Here is a 22175-nt window from a genome sequence, read left to right on the forward strand (position 1 = left end):
TGTTTTGACTCTGGCTGTATTTTCAGCCACAGTTCAGGAGACAAGTCACTCTGATAGAAACATGCAGAGTACCAAATGAGGGTCCCACTTGATTAGCTGCCTCCCTGTGAGACCTTCTGTCTGAGCTCTCTCTCGGGTAACTTGCTTTCTACTTGGGTGGCACAGAATGGATAGTTTTCCCTTCCATGCCCTGCTGTTTCCATTGATTATTCAAAGGCAACAGTGGCAGGCAAGTTTGGGACAATAGCACTGTTATGGCAGCTAAGGGTCAAGCATGAAAAGGACCTGGTGTCAGGCTTCTTCAGGCTGGCTACCAGAGCACTCAGCTGTCACAGACACAGCTGAGGGAGGCAGTCAGTTCACTGCCACTACCCATCCCTTAGCCATGGCCCTTCCCTGAAGCTGCTAAGGCACTTGAAGAGAACAGAATCATAGAGCAGCTGAGGCAGAAAGTGAACTCTGGAGATGATCTAGCCCAAAATCTCTGCTCAAAACAAGCCTAGGTGGATGAGAGTGCTCAGGATCATGTCCAGTTGTGTTTTGAGTATCTCCGAGGATGGAGACTCTGTAGCTTCTCCTGACAACCTGGTTCAAAGTTCAAGTACTCTCACAGTAAAGAAGTTTTTTCTTACATTTCCATCATGCTCTAGCATAGGACACATTATTTCCTAGCACAGTCCCTCCATCTGGTCTGTCCACCAGAAGGAATGTTGCTGTCAACAGCCCCCTTTGGTATGCAGGTCGTCTGCTGGCCTGGAGAACAGTACCAGACTGTCTGAGTCACATTTCCAAAGGCTGCAGGTGATTGTGATCCCAAGACCCTGCTGAAGGTCAGGGATGTGTGACAGTTGCTGTTTGTTTGTACTGATCTGCAAAGAACAATCTGTGGTTAAAACAGGCTCTAGATGCCAGGCTGATGGCAAGTCCTTCCTCAAGTAAGGGACAGTCCAGTGGCATAACTGGAAGGTGGAAAGCACAGGCACAGAAGGGACAAACATTACATAGCAAGCTGGTTTACTGCAGGGAGGAAGGAATTCAGTAGCTAATCAAGTGCATTGGAGATATGCTATGTATTTCTCAGACCTATGCATGCTAATATAAAAGAGAGGGTTGCATTTTTTGGGTGACAAAATCCTCAAAGATTTTCTCTTTCTGATTGAAATGATTTTTTTGCACCTGAGAAAAAGCCACAAACAATGAACAGCAAACAAAATATTCTTCAAAGGAAGTGTGATTTAAGAAAGGGTTCAATTAGAAATAAAATTAAAGATAAAGCAGATGAACTGCCATTTGTTTCTGAAGTCTTCTAACCAGATGAGTTTTGAAAAGTTTTCTTTGCAGCAGTAATAGATGAGACACCCAGCAAGCTGAAATATTGACAGCTTTGTTTTATAGAAGGATGCTGTTTAGCCATGCATACAAAAGATCACAAAAATTATTCTTCCCTTCAGTTCTTCACTTCAAACCCTTTGACAGAAACTCCACCCACATAGCCAAATACAACTATACCAGCTGAGCAGATCTTTGGGTCATGGCACAGTTACCAACATCACTGAATGCTCATAAATGCTCTAAGTGTTACATACACAACACAGGCTCTGTCAGAAACTCAGCACAAAGCTGTTTTCTAAGCCATAAAAAATATTTGTTAAAATTATGTCTTTTAAGAAGTCTGGCTCTAACACTCCTTTTCTTGCACTGGACCCAGTAAAATGTGACAAAAGGGCTACTCTTCTTTCAAACAAATGGCCACCTTCCCATCCATAGCCAACATGGCATGTCCTGTAATACTGCAATAAAGCTGTTGCACTCCCTTTTATCTTCTTATAACCTCAAATTCCAAGTTCATCCTGCTGGCTGGTATTATAGACCAGGACTGGTGAACTTCCAGCTCAGAATACGGTACAATTTGTACCAAGTTTCCCATTATGACAGGAAACAGAGAAGAAATCTGATCAGTGTCTTCGATCTACAAGAATCATCAGGAATTGTCAATATGGGAGACCAAAGCATGCCACTGCAAACCTCGCTATCTTTATCCTATCAAGTTCTCAAAATTACTGCTGCTCTGCTATCTTGTTTGCAAGAAGGCTGACAAGCTCAGAAAACTGACCCATGATGTCAAAAATACCTGACCATGTGCCTTTCCAGTCTGCTCTTCCACAGGACAAAGCTCTGGCTTTATTGTTGCAGATAAGCAGACAAAACCTGCTCAGCCCTTGCTCTCACAGCCATAGTCTACTGTATTTAACATATACAGAGGGGAGAGAGAAATGCCAAGCTTTTAGTTGGGAGAAGCCTGAAACTCACACAGTGCTGCAGATGCCAGTGCTTAAATCCTCCAGCTTTAAGCAGCTTCAGCCTCCCCAGATTTTGCAAGCAAACTGTGTAGCATCTCTGCATATTCAAGGCAGCAGGAACACCTTGTCCTCCAGCTCCTCTCTAGTGAGTTGAAGCAGAGCACCACCAGCTGCCAAGGGTGTAAGGTTCTTATACAATACGATTCACCCTCTAGTGGTTGACACAGGACCTGTTTACCTGCACAGAAATTTGGGTAACTGCTGGCCAGGTGGGTAAATTCTGTCCTAGTCTGGATGACATTTTGTTCCTCTAACAGCTTCTAACAATCAAAAAAGTCAGATGATTAAGACTACATAAAAGCCAGCACATAAGTCCATGGTATAGTACCAGTGTAACATTCTAAAACAGAGGAGTCTCCAACGGTAACTTGCTTACTGTGATGCAAGAAATTAGTAAGTACATGAAACAGAAGGTAAATTTAACAGATTTTATTAAATTTACATATAAATTACATTCTTGTGTGTCATGCATGATTGTATAGTTAGAGGTATCCCATTCTGCCTTGAGTGAAGACATTAATTCCTCTAAAAATACAGATGAGATAAACTGCAGCTTGTAGCTTCACAAATAGGTAAAAATGCAGCTTAAAATAAATACAGGTCTGCTAGGCCAAATAAAAAGTTTTGGTTTCAGGTTTCCTTAATTTCCCTCATGAAAAGCCAGACAAGGTTGACATCAGTGTAGCTTTGCCACAAGTAAGGCATTCAGGCCCATTATGTCCAACCACACCAATGCTCCCTTAGAGTGAAGTCTGTTCTTTCAAATGCTCTTCTTAATAGTCACAATTTGTACTGCTTTGCATCACCAAGAGGTCTCATTGCTTCCAGAAGAAACTGGAACAGAAATTTCCATGCTATAAGGAGAATCTCCACAAGGTAGTCCAAAATAAAGGCTTCCAAAACATACACCAAGTAGATGCCAGGTCCTCTTCATCCCCGCTCCTCCTGGCTGCAGTGTGCTGGCACTTGGCAATAAGAGAGATCAGGTACTGTATTTCTACAAGTAAAGCCTCAGAAATGGCAGTTCCTTAAGCAAATAGCAAGTTGAGTTTTTAAGTTTTGTTTGCACTATTTTAGAGAATGAGATTTACTCCAGCCCTTGAGACTCAGGTAAATGTTTAAGGCTTTCTGATATCGTACCCAAAAAAAGCAGATTGGAAACTTCATAGATTCAAAATGAATTTTTTGGACATCTACTTATCTGTTTTGGGGAATCAGTGAGAAAGTTGGTATTTGTAACCCTAAAAATGTGAAGTGTGCAAGTTACAATGAAATCAAATAGATGGAGAAACCATTATGCCCTTTGAAAACACAAACCTAAAGTCCTTTGGGAACTGAAAATCTGTAACATTTTGTAAAGATATTTCTGAAGAAAATATAAAAATTTATTTGCCCTGTTGGCAAGACAATTGCTACAACCAAGAAAAAAATTCATATATATTTTACATATATCAGTTTTATATAATACATGTCAAAGACATGTTTGGCTGAAGAGGCTGAAATTAAATTTGTTGGGTTCACACCTATGGAACCAGTCTGGCAGTGTTTATTTCCTATGTAGAAATTAAACCACCAAGTTTGTTTCTGAAGCTCATAACATTACACAAGAAAAGTTTCTGGAGGGAAAAAAAAATCAAGTGCCAGGTATACATAAGTTTAGAACACACAACAGCTGCAGACCTTCTGTGGGCTTCCAACTATTCCAGTATCTCCAGTGAGGCTCTAGAAAAGCACTGTTCTCTAGACTGACAAATAGATCACAGGACATGTAATCAAAATACTTCTGTTACCACTGCTCTGGAGGAATCGTTGCTCTGTTTAGCAGCACTGGCAGTGAGCTGCACAGCCCAGAAGGGATCCCTGAACTGCCATGACTTTGTCAGCTGACTGGTGCTCAACTTGAACAACACTCTGATCCCAAGACTATAATCACTGAGGGCCTGTTTCCCCCAGCCCTTCTAACTATGAGCATGCTGAAAGCCTGCTGTTTGCCTTTTCTAGCTGGCAGAAGATTCTTGCTTGCTTGCCATGCTGGACCAGCTCTGAGTCTTGGCACTGTGGCCAGTATCTCCTCTCCTGAATTCTTTCTCTTCTGACCACAGAGGGAGAAGAAAACAGTTGAGTGGTTCATTAACCAGCAATTAAGTCCACAGCACTTGCTGTTGTTAAGATCAGGATCCACATGAAGTGTTGGAAAGCTTGCAGACACAGCAAAGAGAGCATCCCCGCCAAGAATAGGTATGTTCTGCTGCTGGGTTGTAGAAAACATTGGATATCTACCTGGCTGACAGAAACGTGCTCCTGAAAACATGAAGCCAGAGAGAATATGAGGTTTGTGTGGCTGAGATCAAATGAGTCAGCTACAGTCTGACAATGCAACACAGGCAATTCTTAATTCCTGTGAGAAGAGAGAGATCTGTATATAAGATTTCCAGGTCTGTCAGAAATTCTGTCCTGCTCTGAAGGAGAGGGGCATTTCTACTGTAATGCAAAAGCCTTTTTTTTTTTTTTTTTTTTACAGGATACAGCTAAAGATGCACATATAAAACTATAAAGACTTGAGAACAGGACTCACAAGAATAAGAAGTTTGAGAAGGCTTTTTTGACATACTAAGATTGTTACAAATTGTCCATCCTGCACAAAAGGCAAAGGACTTTTATTTTGAAAAATACAGTCTGGAAAGGTAAAAATGGAAATTAATTCAGCCAAATATTGTGTTATAACAACAGACTGGTATGAACATAAAATAGTTTGTGGTCTTAAGTCCAGTAATCACTGCCCTGGAAAATGCTGTGGTAGAGACTGTTAATATGAACTGATGAGTGGGCATACATTCACTTGTTCAAAGAAGGTGGACACAAGCTGGTGTTTTCCACTAATTTCTTTCTCAGGCAAGGAAAAGTTCTCTATTCATTTAAGTAACAGTCCAATGTGATATTAGGAACCAGGACTTCTCTAAGCCATCTTCCATTCTTCATTATAGTGCACTCCCTGGAATGATGCAGGAGAAAGCTCAAGAATTCAGAAGTACAGCAGCCTTTGGAGTCAGGGTCTGGATTGTAGCTTGTCTATGGATAGATAGGGCCTTGTGAGCACTCAGCAAATGGATGGGCCAGGTTTCAGTTATAGCTTGTCTTGGATGCTGGTAGATGATTGTTTGGGCTCAAACACTTTGCTTGGGTATGAAAGTTGGGGCCAAGACATGTAGCCATGGAGAAAAAAGGTCAATATATTGCGTATAGACGAAGGCAGTTGTGCCTCTGACAGACTGCTTCCTGAACAAACAAATGTCACATGGATCAAGTTCATTCTTGTCTGGCTGTAGGCCAAACCAATTTCAAGTACAAGACTGCTCCAAGCTTACAGGTACTTTATACATGACCACAAGCTAAGCCAGCGTCTGCTTAGAGGGTGACCACAGAGCAGGATGTGTCAGAGGAATAGCTGTACACAGCCCACAAAACTTAACTTGCTCCAGGTTTCAGATGCCTGTTTTGGAGTGGATCCAGTTTCGATAGTAAGTCACTCGTGTGTATACTCCTGGTTTATTTGGCTTGCCACATTCATCTCCCCAGCTCACTATTCCCACAAGATACCAGATTCCTCTGGAATTCGCATGCACCAGTGGCCCACCAGAGTCACCCTAAAGAGAAAAATGTCAACAGACAGAAAAAAATGTAAACACTGTTCACCTCATTCATGAACTCAAATTCTTCTGGTACAAATGACAGGTATTTTTCTGTAGACCTCAGCTATAATTCAAGTTTCGCACAGTTTACTGACAAGACAGAGTCTCACAGCCTGTCTAATTCAGTCTCAACCAGTCCACACCCTCATATCTGCATTCTCTCACTTGTGCATTGTGTACAAATGTCATGCAAACTGAAGTGCAGACTCCAGCACACGAGCCTCAAAGCTCTTCATTTGTATCTATCAAGATATTGAAACTCAAAATTGCCAAAAGCACATTTAATTTCTAGAGAACACCACCTTCCAGCCCACCTACTTCCTTTTTACTACTATTGATAAAGAGACTTACCTGGCAAGCATCAACCTGCCCCTCCAAGTATCCAGCACACAACATTCCAGGAGTTATCGCTCCACCATACACTTGTCTCCTATTACAAACTGCAGTACTTATAAGTCTCACTTCTGCTTGTCGAAGCTGATTAACACTATAGCCTAGGAGGAGAAGTGGCATTAAAATTTGCAGACAGAGTAAGCAACATAAAAAACTCAAAGATCAGGATTAGCCAAGTTTTCCTGCCACTTTTCTGCCATCACAGGCAATTAAGGGAGCTACCCAGAAAATGTCTTGGGATTTAGAAAGTTCCCCCCACTGCCAAAGTCCTTCACTTGTTCCCAAGCATAACTCCTATTATCTTTTATCATTACCAGATGCTCTTTAGCATAATGGACAAATTGATTTTTGTACATATTTCAGTGCTGCATCCAACTGTAGACTACATGGTATGTATGCCCTTGCTATCATTGAAAAGACCCATTTGGTTAACTGCAGCATAGCTTTGGGCATCACTACACACCCCAAGGGTTTCCCATGAAACACAACCTATATAGATCAGTGGCTCTCCCTGATTTATACTCCCATCCTCTCTAACCTCAATGACACAGACTAAATTGAAAGAAGCTCACTCAAATCACTGGATGAGGCCTCATATGTGACCAAAGAGAGAATAACAGCTGAAAATTGTCATGGTGCATCTACAAAAAATCTGAATAGCAAAAGAACTCATGTCAGAGCTAAACCCAGAGGGACTGGAGAACAGAATATATTCAACTAGCACTGTGCGTTCAGCAACTAAGAAAAGCTGCTCTTAAATCCTATAAGACTAACCTTCAGGGTCTTCCCCCCATTTCCAATCCACTGACCAAGCCAGAAAAAAAAGCGGCAAACTAAGTCCAAAGGTCTCATTGAGACCTGCAGCTATTAAACACCAAGTCTAAGGAACTCAAAATCTACAAAAACCCCCAAAAACTAACATCAGTCTTCTCAGGCACATGTGGCACAAGGCACATGGAGGCAAGAGACACTCACCATCATTCTCCAAAGCTCCCCAGCCAGTGACAAAACAGGAAGCGTTATCTGGGAAAATGTGAGATGCTTCAGGAAGGCAGACACTGTGCACATCACTTGTGAACTCAATAGGAGAAGCAAGTTCCACAACAGCCACATCATATTCATGGTCAAGGAGATTGTCACTGTATCTCTCATGAACAATAATTCTCCGGACAAATTTTTTCTGTTTTGGAGGTCTCAGCAGAATTCCAAAGCTGGCTGTCCACCTCCGAGGATCTCTTACTCTGTAAGAAGTTTGAGGTTATGTCAGAGGCACACAAAACAACATCCCTAAGGGAGCTCAGGTCTCCATTTAAGCATCAAAAAGCAATGTGACCAGGTTTGCCAAAGGGGAAGAGTAAAACTTCACTATCTTTCAGCAGATACGGATAGAGGGTCACAAAAGGTCAGAGCACTCAAGAGTCCTAAGGCCTGTAGGATCAGAGAGATGCTGATGACTTACCCTCTGAAGCAGTGGGCTGCAGTCACCAGCCAGGTGTTACTGATGATTGATGCACCACAGCGATGGGCCCCATCGAGCTGAATACTCGCCTGCCATGGCCATTCTCCCTCCCGTGAACGCTGCCCACCAGTTATTCTTTCCACTCCTGTGAAGGAAAATGCCTGTCTTCGTAATCCACAGCCTGTCAAAAAAAAGGCAGCTCTGCTTTAGCTGATTGAAAGCCCTCATGGCTGCAGGCACAGGTGTAACAGTCTCTGCCAAGAGACAGTCTTCACCTAAAGCAGCGAAACCAAGTGCCATGGTCACAAGTGTCTCAGGATAGATGCAGGGTAAACAAAGAAGTTTGGTAAAGGAGTCAGTGTTTTTTCATTAAGACATTTTTTTTAGCCACGCAAGCCCATATTAACTCCCTCAGGACCTGAAGGCTGTGTATCTGAGACACTGAAAAAAAAGGGGTTTTGTCAGGCCACCTCCAGATTAGTCTTGGCAGCAGCAACAAAATAATAGCGTCCTCTTCTCAACAATTTATTTACAGTCAGTGTGCCAACAATCAGGTATTACCCAGCTGAAAAAAGTTAGATTCAAACCAATTAATTCTCAGAGGCCTTTGAAGATGGGAAGCTAACATGCAAAGTCTTCAAGAGCTCGCAGTGGACTGATGGAGTGCCCTGGGAAGGTACTTATGCTGTCTCCCAGTTTCCAGAGGAGCTCTAAGACCTCAAGGGGGAGCACAACAGGAGGACTGAGAACCTGCCAATCCACTCTCCGGGTTGCTGCCATTGCCTTGCTCTGGGTGTGGACAGCTCTTCTCCCTCTCCCACCCTCTGGCCTTTCCTTAAAGTTTAGCTCAAATCTGACAGCCATTTGTTACCAAGCCTTTCTTCAGGGAGGAGGGGGAAGGAGGGAAAATGTATTTTGAAGGATTCCAGCAAGAATCATGGCCCACAGCAAAACTGTAGTCCTGCAAACTTGCTAACAGCAGCTCACTACATGCCCCTACTTCCAACAACCAACATTAAAGCAAGTGCTTCCCACCACCAAGCCAGAATGCTTGATTCTATAAATGCATAAGGCCAGAAAGACTGCAAGGAAATGAGCTGAAATCTTCCCTGCTTCATGCACTGTCTGCTGCTCTAATATGAGCAACAAATTCTATCTTTGACTTGTATCATAAAAGTATAAGGATTTTGTTAGCACAGAACCTCCAGTACTATGTCCCTGGACCTTTACTATAAAGTATTTGTACTTACAGTTGTTTAAAAGGTTATCTCCCTTTTCCTTGTTCAACTCTGGAATGAAAAGTAAAGACCACAGTAAGTTTATCTCATGCTACGTGACCTAGGCCAGACTCTTTCCCTGTACCCAGAAAACACAAATTAAATGGCTTGCATTGCTTCCTGGAGTGACAGTACAAGAAGCAATAATTTGCTCTGTTGGAGTTCAGTTAAGCCTCTGTTCCTCACTGAAAGGCCACAGGATGCACCTTTCTTGCCTTAGCTCAGAGCTAACAAAAGCAGCAAATGACTGCAAGTGGGTACAAGTTACAACTCTGTGTGTGTACAACATGCACAGCCACCAGCAAACAGCTACAAGTCTTTGTTCAAGCTTAGTGTGGCAAGGTGGTCAGATGAGTCTTCACAAATACTCAATGCTGGGATTGTCTGCAGGTAAACTGCAACATTTCTAATTTCTTTCCTACAAAAACTCCTCTGTCAGAGTCAGGTGGCAATCCATAACAGATTCATGGGAGAGGATTACTGCCCAGGGATCCTCAGGATCTTGTTATGGACACTTGCTACAGCAACCTGTCAAATGAAAAAGGAACTGGCAGAGGGTAGAGAAGGGAACCACCTCAGCCTTGAATTGTTTAATAGCTTGAGGACTCTGCATTTTAGTGCCTGGTCATAAAGGTTCTTATTCAATTTATTGTATGTCTTAAAAGTTATTGTATTGTTGTCTTGTTTGTGAATCCATGGTCACAAAGTTGAGCCTTTTTTTATGAATTGAGGGGGGCTATCTCATTCAACACAACTAGATCATGCAGGGAAAACCTCTGATGCATGGATAAGAGCTCACACTCATAAATCAGTGCCAATATGTTTTAGTTCTTTCCATGCTCTGTCTTCCAACTTTCCAGGCTGTCAGCTTAACAGACAATTTTGAGAAAGCAAAAAAAGAAAACAAGAATAACCCATATTAGCATTCTAAGGTGAAACTCATTACACTAAGAACAGCAAAGTGTAAGGAACAAATTCCAAGCTGAACACACAAACCTAAGGCACTTGCCTGTGAGTCTAACAGTAGACTGGTCAACATCCAGGTATGTCGAAGTTGCTTTCAGCCTTCTGAGTAACACACGATGGACTTGACCCCAGGTCGTTGCTTCACTGTCAGCAGAGGGAAATTTAAATACCAGAACAACAGATGCAAGCACTCCAAGAGGATCTGGGCTACAAACCAACAAAAACAAATGGTGTGGTTCTCTTTGCCTATTAATGCCCCTGGTTCTCCTTTATACTGCCTGCCTTCTTTATATGAGAACAGGTCTGGCCTGCACAGATGTCCAGAGCAAATAACATGGCTGTGCTCAAGTAAAGGAAGATGATGACATGTCAGCAGACAGCAAAGCTTCTTGCTATGACAGTGATCAGAGGGAATTTTCTGGGAACATGTGTAAGCAGTAGAGCTGAGAAGCAAAGAACGGATCACTGTCTTTGGCTTCCACACAGGTCCTTACTAGTAAGACACAAATGCCAGAGAAAATACTACAGCAAACTAGAATCCTTCAACAGATATCCAACAGGCCATTCCTAATAGCCACTCAAAAGATCCAGTTACAACAGAAGTTAAAAAGTTCTTTTGGCATTTTTTTCCATTTAAGTCCATTTATTGGCCATTTAGATCGCTTGTGTTTAGATACAACATTCTCAATAGTTTGAGGTCACCTACAGATACTATAAAATATTGAGCCCAATATCTTAAACCAACCATCTAAAGGAAAACCAACTGAAGCTTTAGGGGAAAGAGAGCAGAGATGCAGCTAAGCTGCCCCAGTGCCTAGTTATACCAAGTATCTGTAGTGAAAACTTGTTTGGAAGAGATCAACCTAAAAGGTGTAAACAAGTCACTTGGACTCTAGCTCCCAAGCTCTGCAGTTTCTCTTGACATACACTGCGGGAGGCTTGTGGAAGAAACCAGCATCAGAAAATTATGTAGAACAGTTTAAGAAATTACTTATTCCATCTAGAGACAGGTAAAGACAAAAAATCCCAGAAGTGCTGTGAAGGACATTGGTGTGAAGTCTGGCATTTTTTACTACCTAGGGAAAAATATTCCACAGCAGAATTGAACCTTACAGAAGTACAACTCCAATATAAAGTAACATAGAAGAGAGGGAAGCAATGGCTCTTACCACTGAGAGTGATATATAGTTACTGCACGGGAAACAGTAAAATCTCTCACACAAGACCCTCTACTATATCCACATCTATGTTCCCTTGTCTATATACCCCTGTATCTCACAGTGGAATCATTTATTGCTTCAGGCCTTTTCACGGAGCAAGGAGAATGATCACCTCCTACCATACATCATGCAGAGGGATAAACACCAGCTCAAGCTTACACAGGAAGAAGTGTGAAAAAGAGCTTATTCTGCATCCCTCAGGCTGTTAACTAGTAGTGAAGATGGGGATCATCCAATAATCCAGTTACTGTATCACAGCCACAAACAGCTGGTGTACAGGCAATCAATCTGTAGAAGTCTAAGGCCAAACTTCTCCTCCTTGCTGACCTCTAAGGATAAATGAGTCCTCAGTGTTGTGAGCACTGGAGGACAGCAACAACCAGACAAGGCTCAGTCGCCCTGCTGGTGCAACCAAAGCATAAGCAACCAGGAATGCTCCATATGGTCAACAAGTAGGAAGAAAAGGTATTCAACACATCCCTCCCTGCTTATTACTGGCCTTCACATTACTTACCTTAGACTGACCACATGGGACCTGATGTATCTTTTACTTAGAAAGGACCCCCTGAATACTTCAGATATCTGTTAAAAGAAAAGAGTGTGTTAAAATACACCTGCAAAAAGTACCTGCTTTTACAATATAACAGTCTCATGAGCCTCTGAAACACACGGAAGTGCCTTCAGATCTCCACCTCTACACCAAAGCTACCCCTAAATTTCCATCAGAGGATGCATATCCAAAATAAACAGCTGAGTTGGCTGATTTCATGGTCTATTCTGCTCTGGGGTTGCCAGTTCACCACATGGCTTCTGGAGCAGACAGCACCTGAGCTTACCACCTGCATGTGCAAAGTCAGCTGTGCATCTTTAACCCACAACAGCAAGGTGTGAAAGGTAAGGCCAGCCATGTAGAGATGAGGCACAATCACCTCTATTTTCAATCATATATTTGCAGAACTCTTCACCATAGATCAGGTGTAAACAGAGAAGCTTTTAATTTACCATGGTTTCAATATCTTCACTTAGGTTCCTGAACTCATCTGTAGTTTGCCTTTCATACTGAGAATTGTAGTCAACATTGGTGATTAGGAAAGATGCATTGTAATATCTGTCTTGATCTACAGAGGAGAAAAAGAAGGAAAGGTAGCTGATCATCTTTAGTACAATTCCAAGATGCACAGTATCTCACAGAACATGGCACAAGCAAGGGTCCCTGGCCCTGGCAGTGATCCTGTCAACTGAAATTACAGCTTTAGCAGCACTTTGGGAAAAGGGGGTTCTGGACCATCCTGTTGCTCCATAGACCATCTAGGGGCTCATTTCTTCTTTGAAGACCATCCCAAAGAGCTCCAAATCATCCCCACTACAACATTTCCCTGGGGTCCATCTTCTTGTTGGCCTGAGGTGAGCACAGCATGAGACAAAGGAACCTCTCTTGACTCAGACACATCCACTCCTCCCCAGCTGCACTCTGGCACATCCCTGCCCCTCTGAGAGGCACGTGAGGCAGAGCTATTTCCATCCATTCAGTGACTGGGTTAATTTTAAAATCTGATTCTCAGGTGTATGGAAGAGAGGGGCCCTGTAACACAGAGCTGGCAAAAAGCAAAGCTGAGCTGTAGTTCTGCCACTGCTCCTTCTGGTGTCCTAGTGCAAGTCACAGCCTCATTGACTCTTGATGAGCTGAGTGTCCACATGATTAATTCCATTCCAGCAGGAAAGCATTTCAATAAACTCACACTGGTATCTCAGAGACTGGGAATGGAATGACTCAACTTCATTCATGAGGCAAGTGACTGGGAATGGAGTTAATCATATTCAAGTCATGAGCCAAGATGGTTGGACTTGGTGATCTTTTCCAACTTTAATGATTCTATAATCTGCTACTGAAACTGTGCTCTTGGCAACCAGAACTGAGTCCTGAGTTCTGAAAAGCTTAAAGCTCTGCCCTCTCTCTTTCTGGAATATTCTCAGCTAGAGGAGCCATGTTGAGCTTCTGCAAAAATCCCATTCAAGACTAAGCTTACTATGCATAGCCTGAGTACTAGACACACCTCTGGCTTATAGAGAAGACTCTTATCCTTTGGTCAGTCAGTGGAGACACTGAATACCAATAGAAACACCAGGGCAAGAAACAAAGGGAGGGTTAAAACTGAAATCCTTGCTTCAAGTTAATCGCATTTCAAGTATTCTTAGAGGTTGAGAACTAGATTGATCTGAAAAATAGAATTTAGAATGTTCTCATGTGAGTTTTATACCAGGGGCAAATTGCATGCCTAAATCGTCTGGCACGGCCACAGTAGCAAGTGAAACAAAACAGATTCCTGAAAGCTTATAACAATAAAATAGTGGGGCACTTACCATGGCACAAAAGAAATGTAATCAAGCCAATGATGAGGGCTAAGCCTACTATCACTGACACAACAATGACTGCAATTTTCCATGGCTCTATGCGCCTTATTGCTCTGTCCATCTGGATCACTGCCTGTATTGAAGAAAACAACATGGAGAAATTCAACTCTAGTATAAAGACAATAGTTCATCCAGAGTCTAATCCTATCTGGCACAGTTTAGCTCAGTTGAAAAACCCCACAGAATGAGGTAGTTTGGGAAGGACCTATGGACTCTGAGGGTAGAGTATGACTGTTTAAGAGAAGCCCCATTAAAATAGGTTGCTCCAGGCCTTGTCCAGTCAAGTTTTTAGTACCTCCAAGGAGAAAGATAACTCAGTCTCTCCAGATCTCTGGTCCAGTCACTGCCCATCCTCATGGCAAAAGCTTTTCCTCTATATATTTAGTCAGAATTTCCTGTGTTCTAACTTGTCTCCATTGCCTCACATACACCCCAAGAAAAAGTTGTGCAGGTATCGCTAGTAGAGACAATTTCACTTCAAGAAATATTACACAGATTTCAGGTGTAGCTGACTGCCCACACGGGCACTTAAACTGAACATAAATGTTATAATTCATGACTAATGAAATAACCTCTGCCCCAAGGAGACTCTAGGCATCCAGAGATGCCATATAATACATAGCTTTGGTTATATTTAATTGGTATGAGTAGTAACATTTACTGAGTCCCTACAGGGTTTGGGGCTTACTGCTCAAAGACACACATACATTGAAAGTGACCACTTCCTGTCTCCTGCCAGACAATCTATAGAGAAAGTGTGTGTAAATGTGACATGGCAACAAGATCCAGTAGTAACTCTCTGAAAGCCAAGAGCAGACCTGTAAAATGGTTGAGAACTTGGCTCACAAATGGACAAGGGCACAGAAGACTTGCTCCCCCACTTATGTCCTCCAGTGCAGCATTAAGCAACAGAAAATTAGAAAAACTGCATTTTTTGCACATGTCCTCAGTAGCTTTATTGTAGGATGATGCAAAACCTTAAGCACAATTATTAAAGACCTTCAGTAATTTCACAGCACACCATGCAATAATTGTCATGCCACATACTGAGTCTCCACAACATGGTCTGCATTACTACAAGGTGTCACAAAAACACCTGAGATAATCTCTCAGATATTCTGGAGTGACAAATGGCAGCAGCCAGCCCTCAGGAGGAGGACCAACTGGCTACTCACCATGCCGCTTTACTCCCCCTGATCCATGCTTATATTGCAGTGAACCAGACATACTAAACACTGTTTTCCCCTTTTTAGGCCTATGGCACAGCCATCTCTGAGCAAAATCTAAGAAGATTCAGGCAGAAAGAGGAAGAAAGGCAGGCAGAAAGAATAAGTGTTTGCAGGTTTTGTGACTACAAGGTGGAAAAGAAGAAATCACAGTGAAAGTAGAGCAGGTTACCAGCAGAGGCTCCATCTCAGGAAATGTGCTGAGTGGGCAGACGAGCAGTAAAGGTAAGGGTCTGGTGCACAAATCCAAGACAGTAAAAGGCAGTGAAATGGTGAGAGAGGGGGTTTTCTTCCCTCTCTTCTGATAAGAAGAAAACCAAGGAAAGCCACAAGCAAGAAATGACAAGAAAAACAAACAGGGGAAATCCCCCCCCACCTCCCCTCAAAAAAAAAACAAAACCAACCAACCAACAAACAATCAGATAGCACTACAGAGGAAGGCAATGAGAGATCTGCAGACAGCGAGGATGTATTCAGCAAGAGACAGGGAATTTGGAAGGAACGTAAAGTTTAATTTCCTCATATAAAATCTTGATTTTGGCTAATGAGAGTGCTAGCCAAATGGGCAGTTTTTTAACCTATTTAAACAGGTGGCATACAGGCGGAAAGAAAATGTTTAAATAGAGGAGCTTCAGACAGCATGACAACTGAAGATAGTCACAAGCAGCAGCTTAGTGTTACCAAAATATACGGGACAGGTGACCAAGATCAAGTCTTCTGCTTCAGAGTGACATGCTATGAAGAAACCCTTTCCTTCTGTTGTTCTTACTTTACTGGGGCAAGTTCTGTTCTTGCAATGCACAGCCCAAGTTTTCCCCCACCAGACTGGCTCAGTTTCCTGATGTCAAGGCTGTAGGGCAGTTGATAAGAGTCTGAAAACCCAGGCTGCCCAAGAGTACTTCTTTGCAAACTGCAAGTTACAATAAGCATACAAATAACACCCACTAGAATTCAGCTGGCTCCACTGAGGCCTTGACTTCTCACCATCTAGATCTTCACTGTATACACTACCCATCAGCTCTGAGGGTTTAGCAGAAAAAGAGATTCAGATAAAAACCTAAAACCAGTGGAACTGTTCTGCCTCAGTTTCTTCAATATGCTGCAGCTTTCCATGGAACACTTCCATACGCACCTCACAGCTTTTCCCAGTCCCAGGGAATTGTAACATACCCCATGGGCAGTCAGTTATTACCCTTGAAGACAAGCCTCCTGGCTAATCAGAACAGCCCACTATGGCAACATGCCTCTACCCCTCCTTAGTAGCTACATCTCACACTTGAAAGAGGCAGCTTTTGCATCTCACTTCACTTTCCTGCTTCCAGCCTGTGCCACTCCCATTCATCTCAATCAGACTGGTTCCCTGTCCTGCAGCTGTCCCCACTCCAATGGGCTTCCACCTGAATGGCAATTGGAGCACTATCACTCCACTGCTCTTGACACAGAGAACACAGCACAGCCCTGGCAGTGTATGGCTGACTCTGCAGATACTGAGCCAACTGTACTGCTGCATTTTGTTAACTGTATCCAGATAGATTTACTCAAAACATGGCCTTATGCCAAAGCTACAAAACTTAAGATTAAAAAAACTGAGCATCTCCTTGCCTGTGAGACCCATGACCTCACAGGCAACACTGTCCTTCCAGCCATCTGTCTCCATTTCCTTTTTGTGCAAATACCAGCTACAGCCACAAACACTGGCAGTACAGACCCCCTTCTCCTCCAAGATTTCAGAACTGCTCATTCTCCACAGGTCACACGGACTTGCAAAGGGAAACAGAAACCTTAGGAAGTGCTGCAATGCTGAGGGAAACGGAAACATGGGAGATAAGGTATAAAACCCTATGCCACTTCTGATACTGATTTCACTTAACATTTTTTAAAGAAAAGATTTAAAGCATTTGTATAATAGAAGCATAGAATAGTTTGGGTTGAAATGGACTCTTAAAAATCATCTAGTTCCAACACCCTTGCCCTAGGCAGGGACACTTTGCACTTGACAAGGTTGCTCAGAGCCCCACCCAACGTGACCATAAACACTTCCAGCCAGGGATGGGGCATCCACAACTTTTCTGAGCAACCTGTTCAAGTGCCTCATCACCTTCACAAAGAATAATTTCTTCATAGTATCTCCCAGGAGCCTCCTCTTCTCCAGGTTGAACAGCCACAATTCTCTCAGTCTGTCTTCACAGGAGAGCTGTTCCAGCCCTCTGATTATCTTCACAACCCTTCTCTGGCCTTGCTCCAAAAGATCCCTGTCCTTCTGATGTTGGGCTTATCCAGAGCTGGATAAGTACTCCAGTACTCTGCAAGAGCTGGGTAGAATCACCTCCCTCAAACAGCTGGCCACAGTTCTTTTGATGCAGCCCAAATCAGAGCTGGCTTTCTGGGCTGTGAGTGCACAATGCTGGGTTATGTTGAGCTTCTCATCCACCAACACCTCCAAGGTGTCAACCAACATCCACATAAAGGTAATTAATTTGTATATCGGATATACAAATTAAAGTGGAAATATCTCCTCAAAACCAAAACAGTTTCCTCCCTTTAGTAGGATGTTTTTGACTTCCATCTTGCTAAGTAGAACAGAACAGGGGGAAAAAAAACTTTTGCAATGGAAGCACGGAGACTCGTCAACTCCCACAGTACATGGTTAGCAGTATCCTTCAACTGTAATGTCAGTGTGCAGGACCCAGCTCAGCAGCCCCCATGCTGGTTTTCTTGTTTTCTTTTTTATCTCACAACTAGGTATGCCTAGCTCTGCTGACACAGAGTCCAGGATAGTTACTGAAAGACAGTTCAGTTTATATCTACTCAATGTGTTCATTATGAGTACACATTACACCTCCAACCAGCTCTTCACTCCCCTAGCCTTTTTTGCTATGCTGCCATGGAGGGCAGGACTGTTGTGTTCTACCAGAATAACCACCTTGATGGGGATTCCTGTGCTTGGGACATCGAGTTCCATAGTTATATAATTTAGTGGCAGGTAGATCCCCCTATTTAGGAATCAGATGTGGTCTTCTCTGCGCTCTAGTAACCAAGCAAATTCTGCTCCACCCAGCAGCACTAAGTGGCCAGAGAAACACTGATCCTCTCCAGTGCTGATGAAAGCCTTCCACCATCCTTTCATTTTTCCTGTGGCAAAGAGACACTGCTTAATAGATAGGCTTTCTCCTCAGAAGACCCCCAAATACTGCATTTGGCTGTTTGTGTGATGACTTCTAGAGTCTTGTGTTTTGTACAGCCTCACATTTCTTGTTTCCTTATATCACAGGCTTTGACATTTTTTACTGCCCAAACTCCAGTAAGCTGCAAATTAACTCTTAGTGGGGCCGACAGGGGAATTCAGGTAACACCAAAGCATTCACCCTCTAGCATGAATGAGATAACTCAAATTCCACAGGAGCAAACCCTAACAAGAGATCAGACCCAGACTCCACCAGGAGATCTGAAAGGCCAAGTCCTCTCTGCTCTTAAAACCACTTCCTCATGGTCTCTATCTGGCAGCTTTCAGTAGGCAGTGAATTAATGAGAAGTTTCAAACCCAAGATCCTTTAGTTCAGTACAGACCTGCTTATCTTGGCAATACTATCAGCAAACATTAAACCTCCTCCAGCAATCCGTGTTCTCATTTAAAATATGCGTCATTCCCAAGGGGCCCAAGATAATCCATGGAGACAGCAGCACCTCTCCAGTTCATATCACAGCTAACTTGGGTCGGGAAGAGCAAACTATTAAATCTCCTAGTTCACAACTTTGGCTCTGAGACAAAGACTCTGATCACTAAAAACTTATTCTGTACTGAAAAAAAAATCCAAATGAATTATTTTGAAAATATATATGTTTTCATGTAATTAAGTATTTTAAATGCATTAAAGCTGTGTTTAGAAAGAGATATATTAAATCAAACCTCAATACAAGATACTTTAATAAGTGAAATACAGCAAGAAATAAAGCTACACTAATGGTTATTAATATATCATGAAGAAGCGTTATACTGAAATTTTACAGAGCTAAAATTGGTCTTCCTCATGAAACCAATGAGAAAGCATATAGGATTTCATGTTGAATTTCTGATCAGCCCCAAATAAATTCTTTACCTTTGAATTTGGAACATTTGCCCAAAAGCAAAACATAAGCACAATACACAGATGACAAGCCAGTCTTCCTCTCTCATCCTGTACCAAACTCCCTAAAAGGTTACTATATTCATTCACAATGCAAGTGATGCAAGTTCAGCTCCCATCTCTGCCTGACAGGATTTGATTCACTTTATTGAGATTATCCATCTCTTCCGGTTGAGTTACTGTGTGTTAGCAAAAGCCTCAGCAAGAGCAATACCAGAAAACTGATCAGAAAGTATCTGTTCAGACAAGAAAAGAAAGTGTAAATTTATTGTGTGGCCCTAATCACTGAACTGCTGGATAAGCAGAGAACAGCTACCCTGTTCTTTGCAGATCTGCCCATGATATTTTTTGACTTCTTAAGCTAAGACTTCATAACATCCCAAACTAGATTTACTTTTAGATTAATCCACACCATGTTTTCTTGTACCAGCTCTTTACCGAAAGTGTTTTGCCATATTCCACATAGAAAAAAAACATGTAGCATCTTCTATGTGATCTGCTGCTGTGTTCCTATAATGCATTTTTTATTACATTTTTATTATTATACCACTGCCAACTGATAATCCAGTATTCTCAGAAGAGCCAGTGGCAGAGTTTGGGTGGCACATCTGATGAGGAAGGTCTGTCCACAGCTATAGGCATGACCAGTTTTCCCAGTTGATGGATTCAGGTACGTGCCTACAATACTTTTCCTAGAAATAGGACCTTTCACAAGATGACTGAATGGACTAATCTGCTGGCCTGGTGATCATGATTTAAAAATCCAGACTAGGTCCCTGGAGCTATCTACCTTGGCAGGGTGGTTGGGAATGCCAGCAAATGAGATACATCTGGTTTAGTCCAGGAGGCCTATAGAAAAAGCAAAAGCCACAAAGCAAGGCTTGCGAATTTCACTCCCACCTTTACCAAAAACAACTATACCAACCTAGCACTTCTCCTGAGCTCTTGTAGCATACTCAGAACAAGCACTTCTAAAAGAATGGGACAACAACCTCAGCTACTTTGAGAACTGAAGCAGAAGAAGCTAGTCCCTGCCTAAGTACTGACAGACCCTTGTTTGGATGAGGTCAGTTACATACTAGCCTCAATTACTCAACATTTGATATCTCCTAAAGCATTCTGATACAATGAAAGACTTCCAAGCATTGAAGGGATCTGCTGAGGGAAATGAAGTGTGCGTTTTTCTATGCGTCATACTGAATCAGCTTGATCTCCCCACACCCTTGAACAGCCCACAAAAACAGTAGGTGCTGCATGCCACCCCTCTGCAGTCAGATAAAGCATCTGTAATGTATTTGCCACTTACTAACAGAGCTCCTCCCCTTAACCATCCAATTTTACCAAGGTCTTGCTGCTTCCTCAGAGCGCACTTCAGCTGGGTAAAGCCAACTGCTTGGAACGCAGCTCTTGTCATTTGCTTCAAGATTCAAGGGCAGCATTCAGTCTTTGGGATGTCTTAACTCAGAGCTTCCCAGCAACTATACCCATGATGCCAAAATGCTGCTCATACGGGCTTCCCTGGTTATCCAATCACCTCTGTAATCAGCACAAAAGGTTTGCTGTTCTTTACTCTGTCATCCATTTTCCGCTCAATTGTTTGGAAGTTTTGAGCTCTTTAATGGTTGGGATAGAGGTAGCCTCCCATACCACTACAACAGTCTATGTGATGTAACTCTAATGCCAAGGACTGAGATATCCTTTATCACTTATTTGTCTTTCTACAGTTGACTGCCACATCCAATGTCTTGAGAAAGACTCTCATGTTCTGAAACAAGTTTTAGTAGAAGTAGGAGAACTCCTCACTACATAAATACTTACAATCTGCATGAACACTGAGAGGCCATCTCAGTGTAAAGAAAATATTAAGTACCTGGCCACTGACTGCAATCATTTCACAATAAATTTCTGTAACGTTTATATCATCTTTACCTCTCAGATTTCCCCTTCCATCTGTCTTGGTCATAGACAAGTATCTTGTTCTGTTAGTTTGGCAGTCGTAGATTATAGCAGCAGATCTCTGCTTTCCAGCCCTCAAAAATAGCTCTGCCTGCTTCCTTTTGTCCTTTGATTTCTTGAAATCTATTCTAAAACAAGACACCACAGAAGCAGTTATATTCTCTGTGGATTTTCAGTTTGATTTTCATTCCAGTACAGGGCGGGTGAAATGGTCAGGTGCCAGATTTGGTGTGTTTCCAAGCTGATTTTGCCCAGATTAACACTTCACTGGCTGCATATGAAGTCTATGAAAATAATCAAAAGCACCAGAAGCTATATTTACCAACTGTACTCTGCTCGTCCTCTGGTTCAGCGATTGTGCCTGCAACACATTGTAACTGCGCTAGCACAAACGGTAGGTCAGTCAGGGCAGTGTGAGATGACTCTCACCTACTCTCCACATAGGCCACTTTGATTTGCCATACTGTGCTGTAGATGAGCTGGAGAATTCTCAGAAAACAAATGCATTTTGAGTGAGGAGAAAGGCTGAAATATCAGATGAATTACTGATGTAGGAAAGGCAGATAAAATCAGAAGCAAGCTCAGAACTAGTGCCATTCTCCCCACACCCTCGGTCAAAGCTCAAACTGCCCTATAAATCTAGACATGATGTAGCCATGCTGCCCAAAATACCAAGAAGCAAGCCAGAAGCTTGTGGCACTCACCTCTGAGTACCACTGAGAGGTCAGCAAGAAGCTCTTCTCTCTGGGAGATCCACTGTCTCGAACACCACAACACACTGTGCAGCATCTCAGCATAGACTTGAGGCTTTATCTCCTGAATTAAGAAAGAAAGGAGTCATAGGCAAGTCAGAACAAACAAGTCCAGCAAGTCTCAGTGACAGAGGCTTACCCAGTAGCATGATTCCTCCCCTAAAACAATAACAATACACTTCTTTCATCACACCTTTCATCCAGGAATCCCGAAGCCTTTTCAGAGCATTAGCTACACCCTGCAACACCCCAAATCAGAAGAGCCATGAAAATTTTGCAAGGACGCAGAGTTTATTTCCTTCTTTGGTATAATTAAGAACAAATCAGAAATTGTGGGAAGG

The 22175-nt window shown here is 42.6% G+C and overlaps 1 protein-coding gene across 1 annotated transcript; it reads right to left on the reverse strand.

Moving 5' to 3' along the window:
- Positions 1-5767: 5767 nt before the first annotated feature.
- Positions 5768-21879, reverse strand: LOC310909740 (transmembrane protease serine 11E-like; the record flags this gene model as incomplete). Its single annotated transcript, XM_083861855.1, has 10 exons — positions 5768-6004; positions 6401-6543; positions 7418-7683; positions 7902-8082; positions 9152-9190; positions 10188-10351; positions 11879-11946; positions 12367-12482; positions 13726-13849; positions 21787-21879. The coding sequence occupies 10 exons, from the start codon at positions 21877-21879 to the stop codon at positions 5843-5845; spliced, it is 1356 nt and encodes a 451-aa protein (XP_083717981.1). The 3' UTR covers positions 5768-5842.
- Between the last annotated feature and the right edge of the window lie 296 nt (positions 21880-22175).

This window comes from Zosterops lateralis (assembly GCF_965231275.1).
Source record: "Zosterops lateralis genome assembly, chromosome: 5".
Lineage (NCBI taxonomy): Eukaryota > Metazoa > Chordata > Aves > Passeriformes > Zosteropidae > Zosterops > Zosterops lateralis.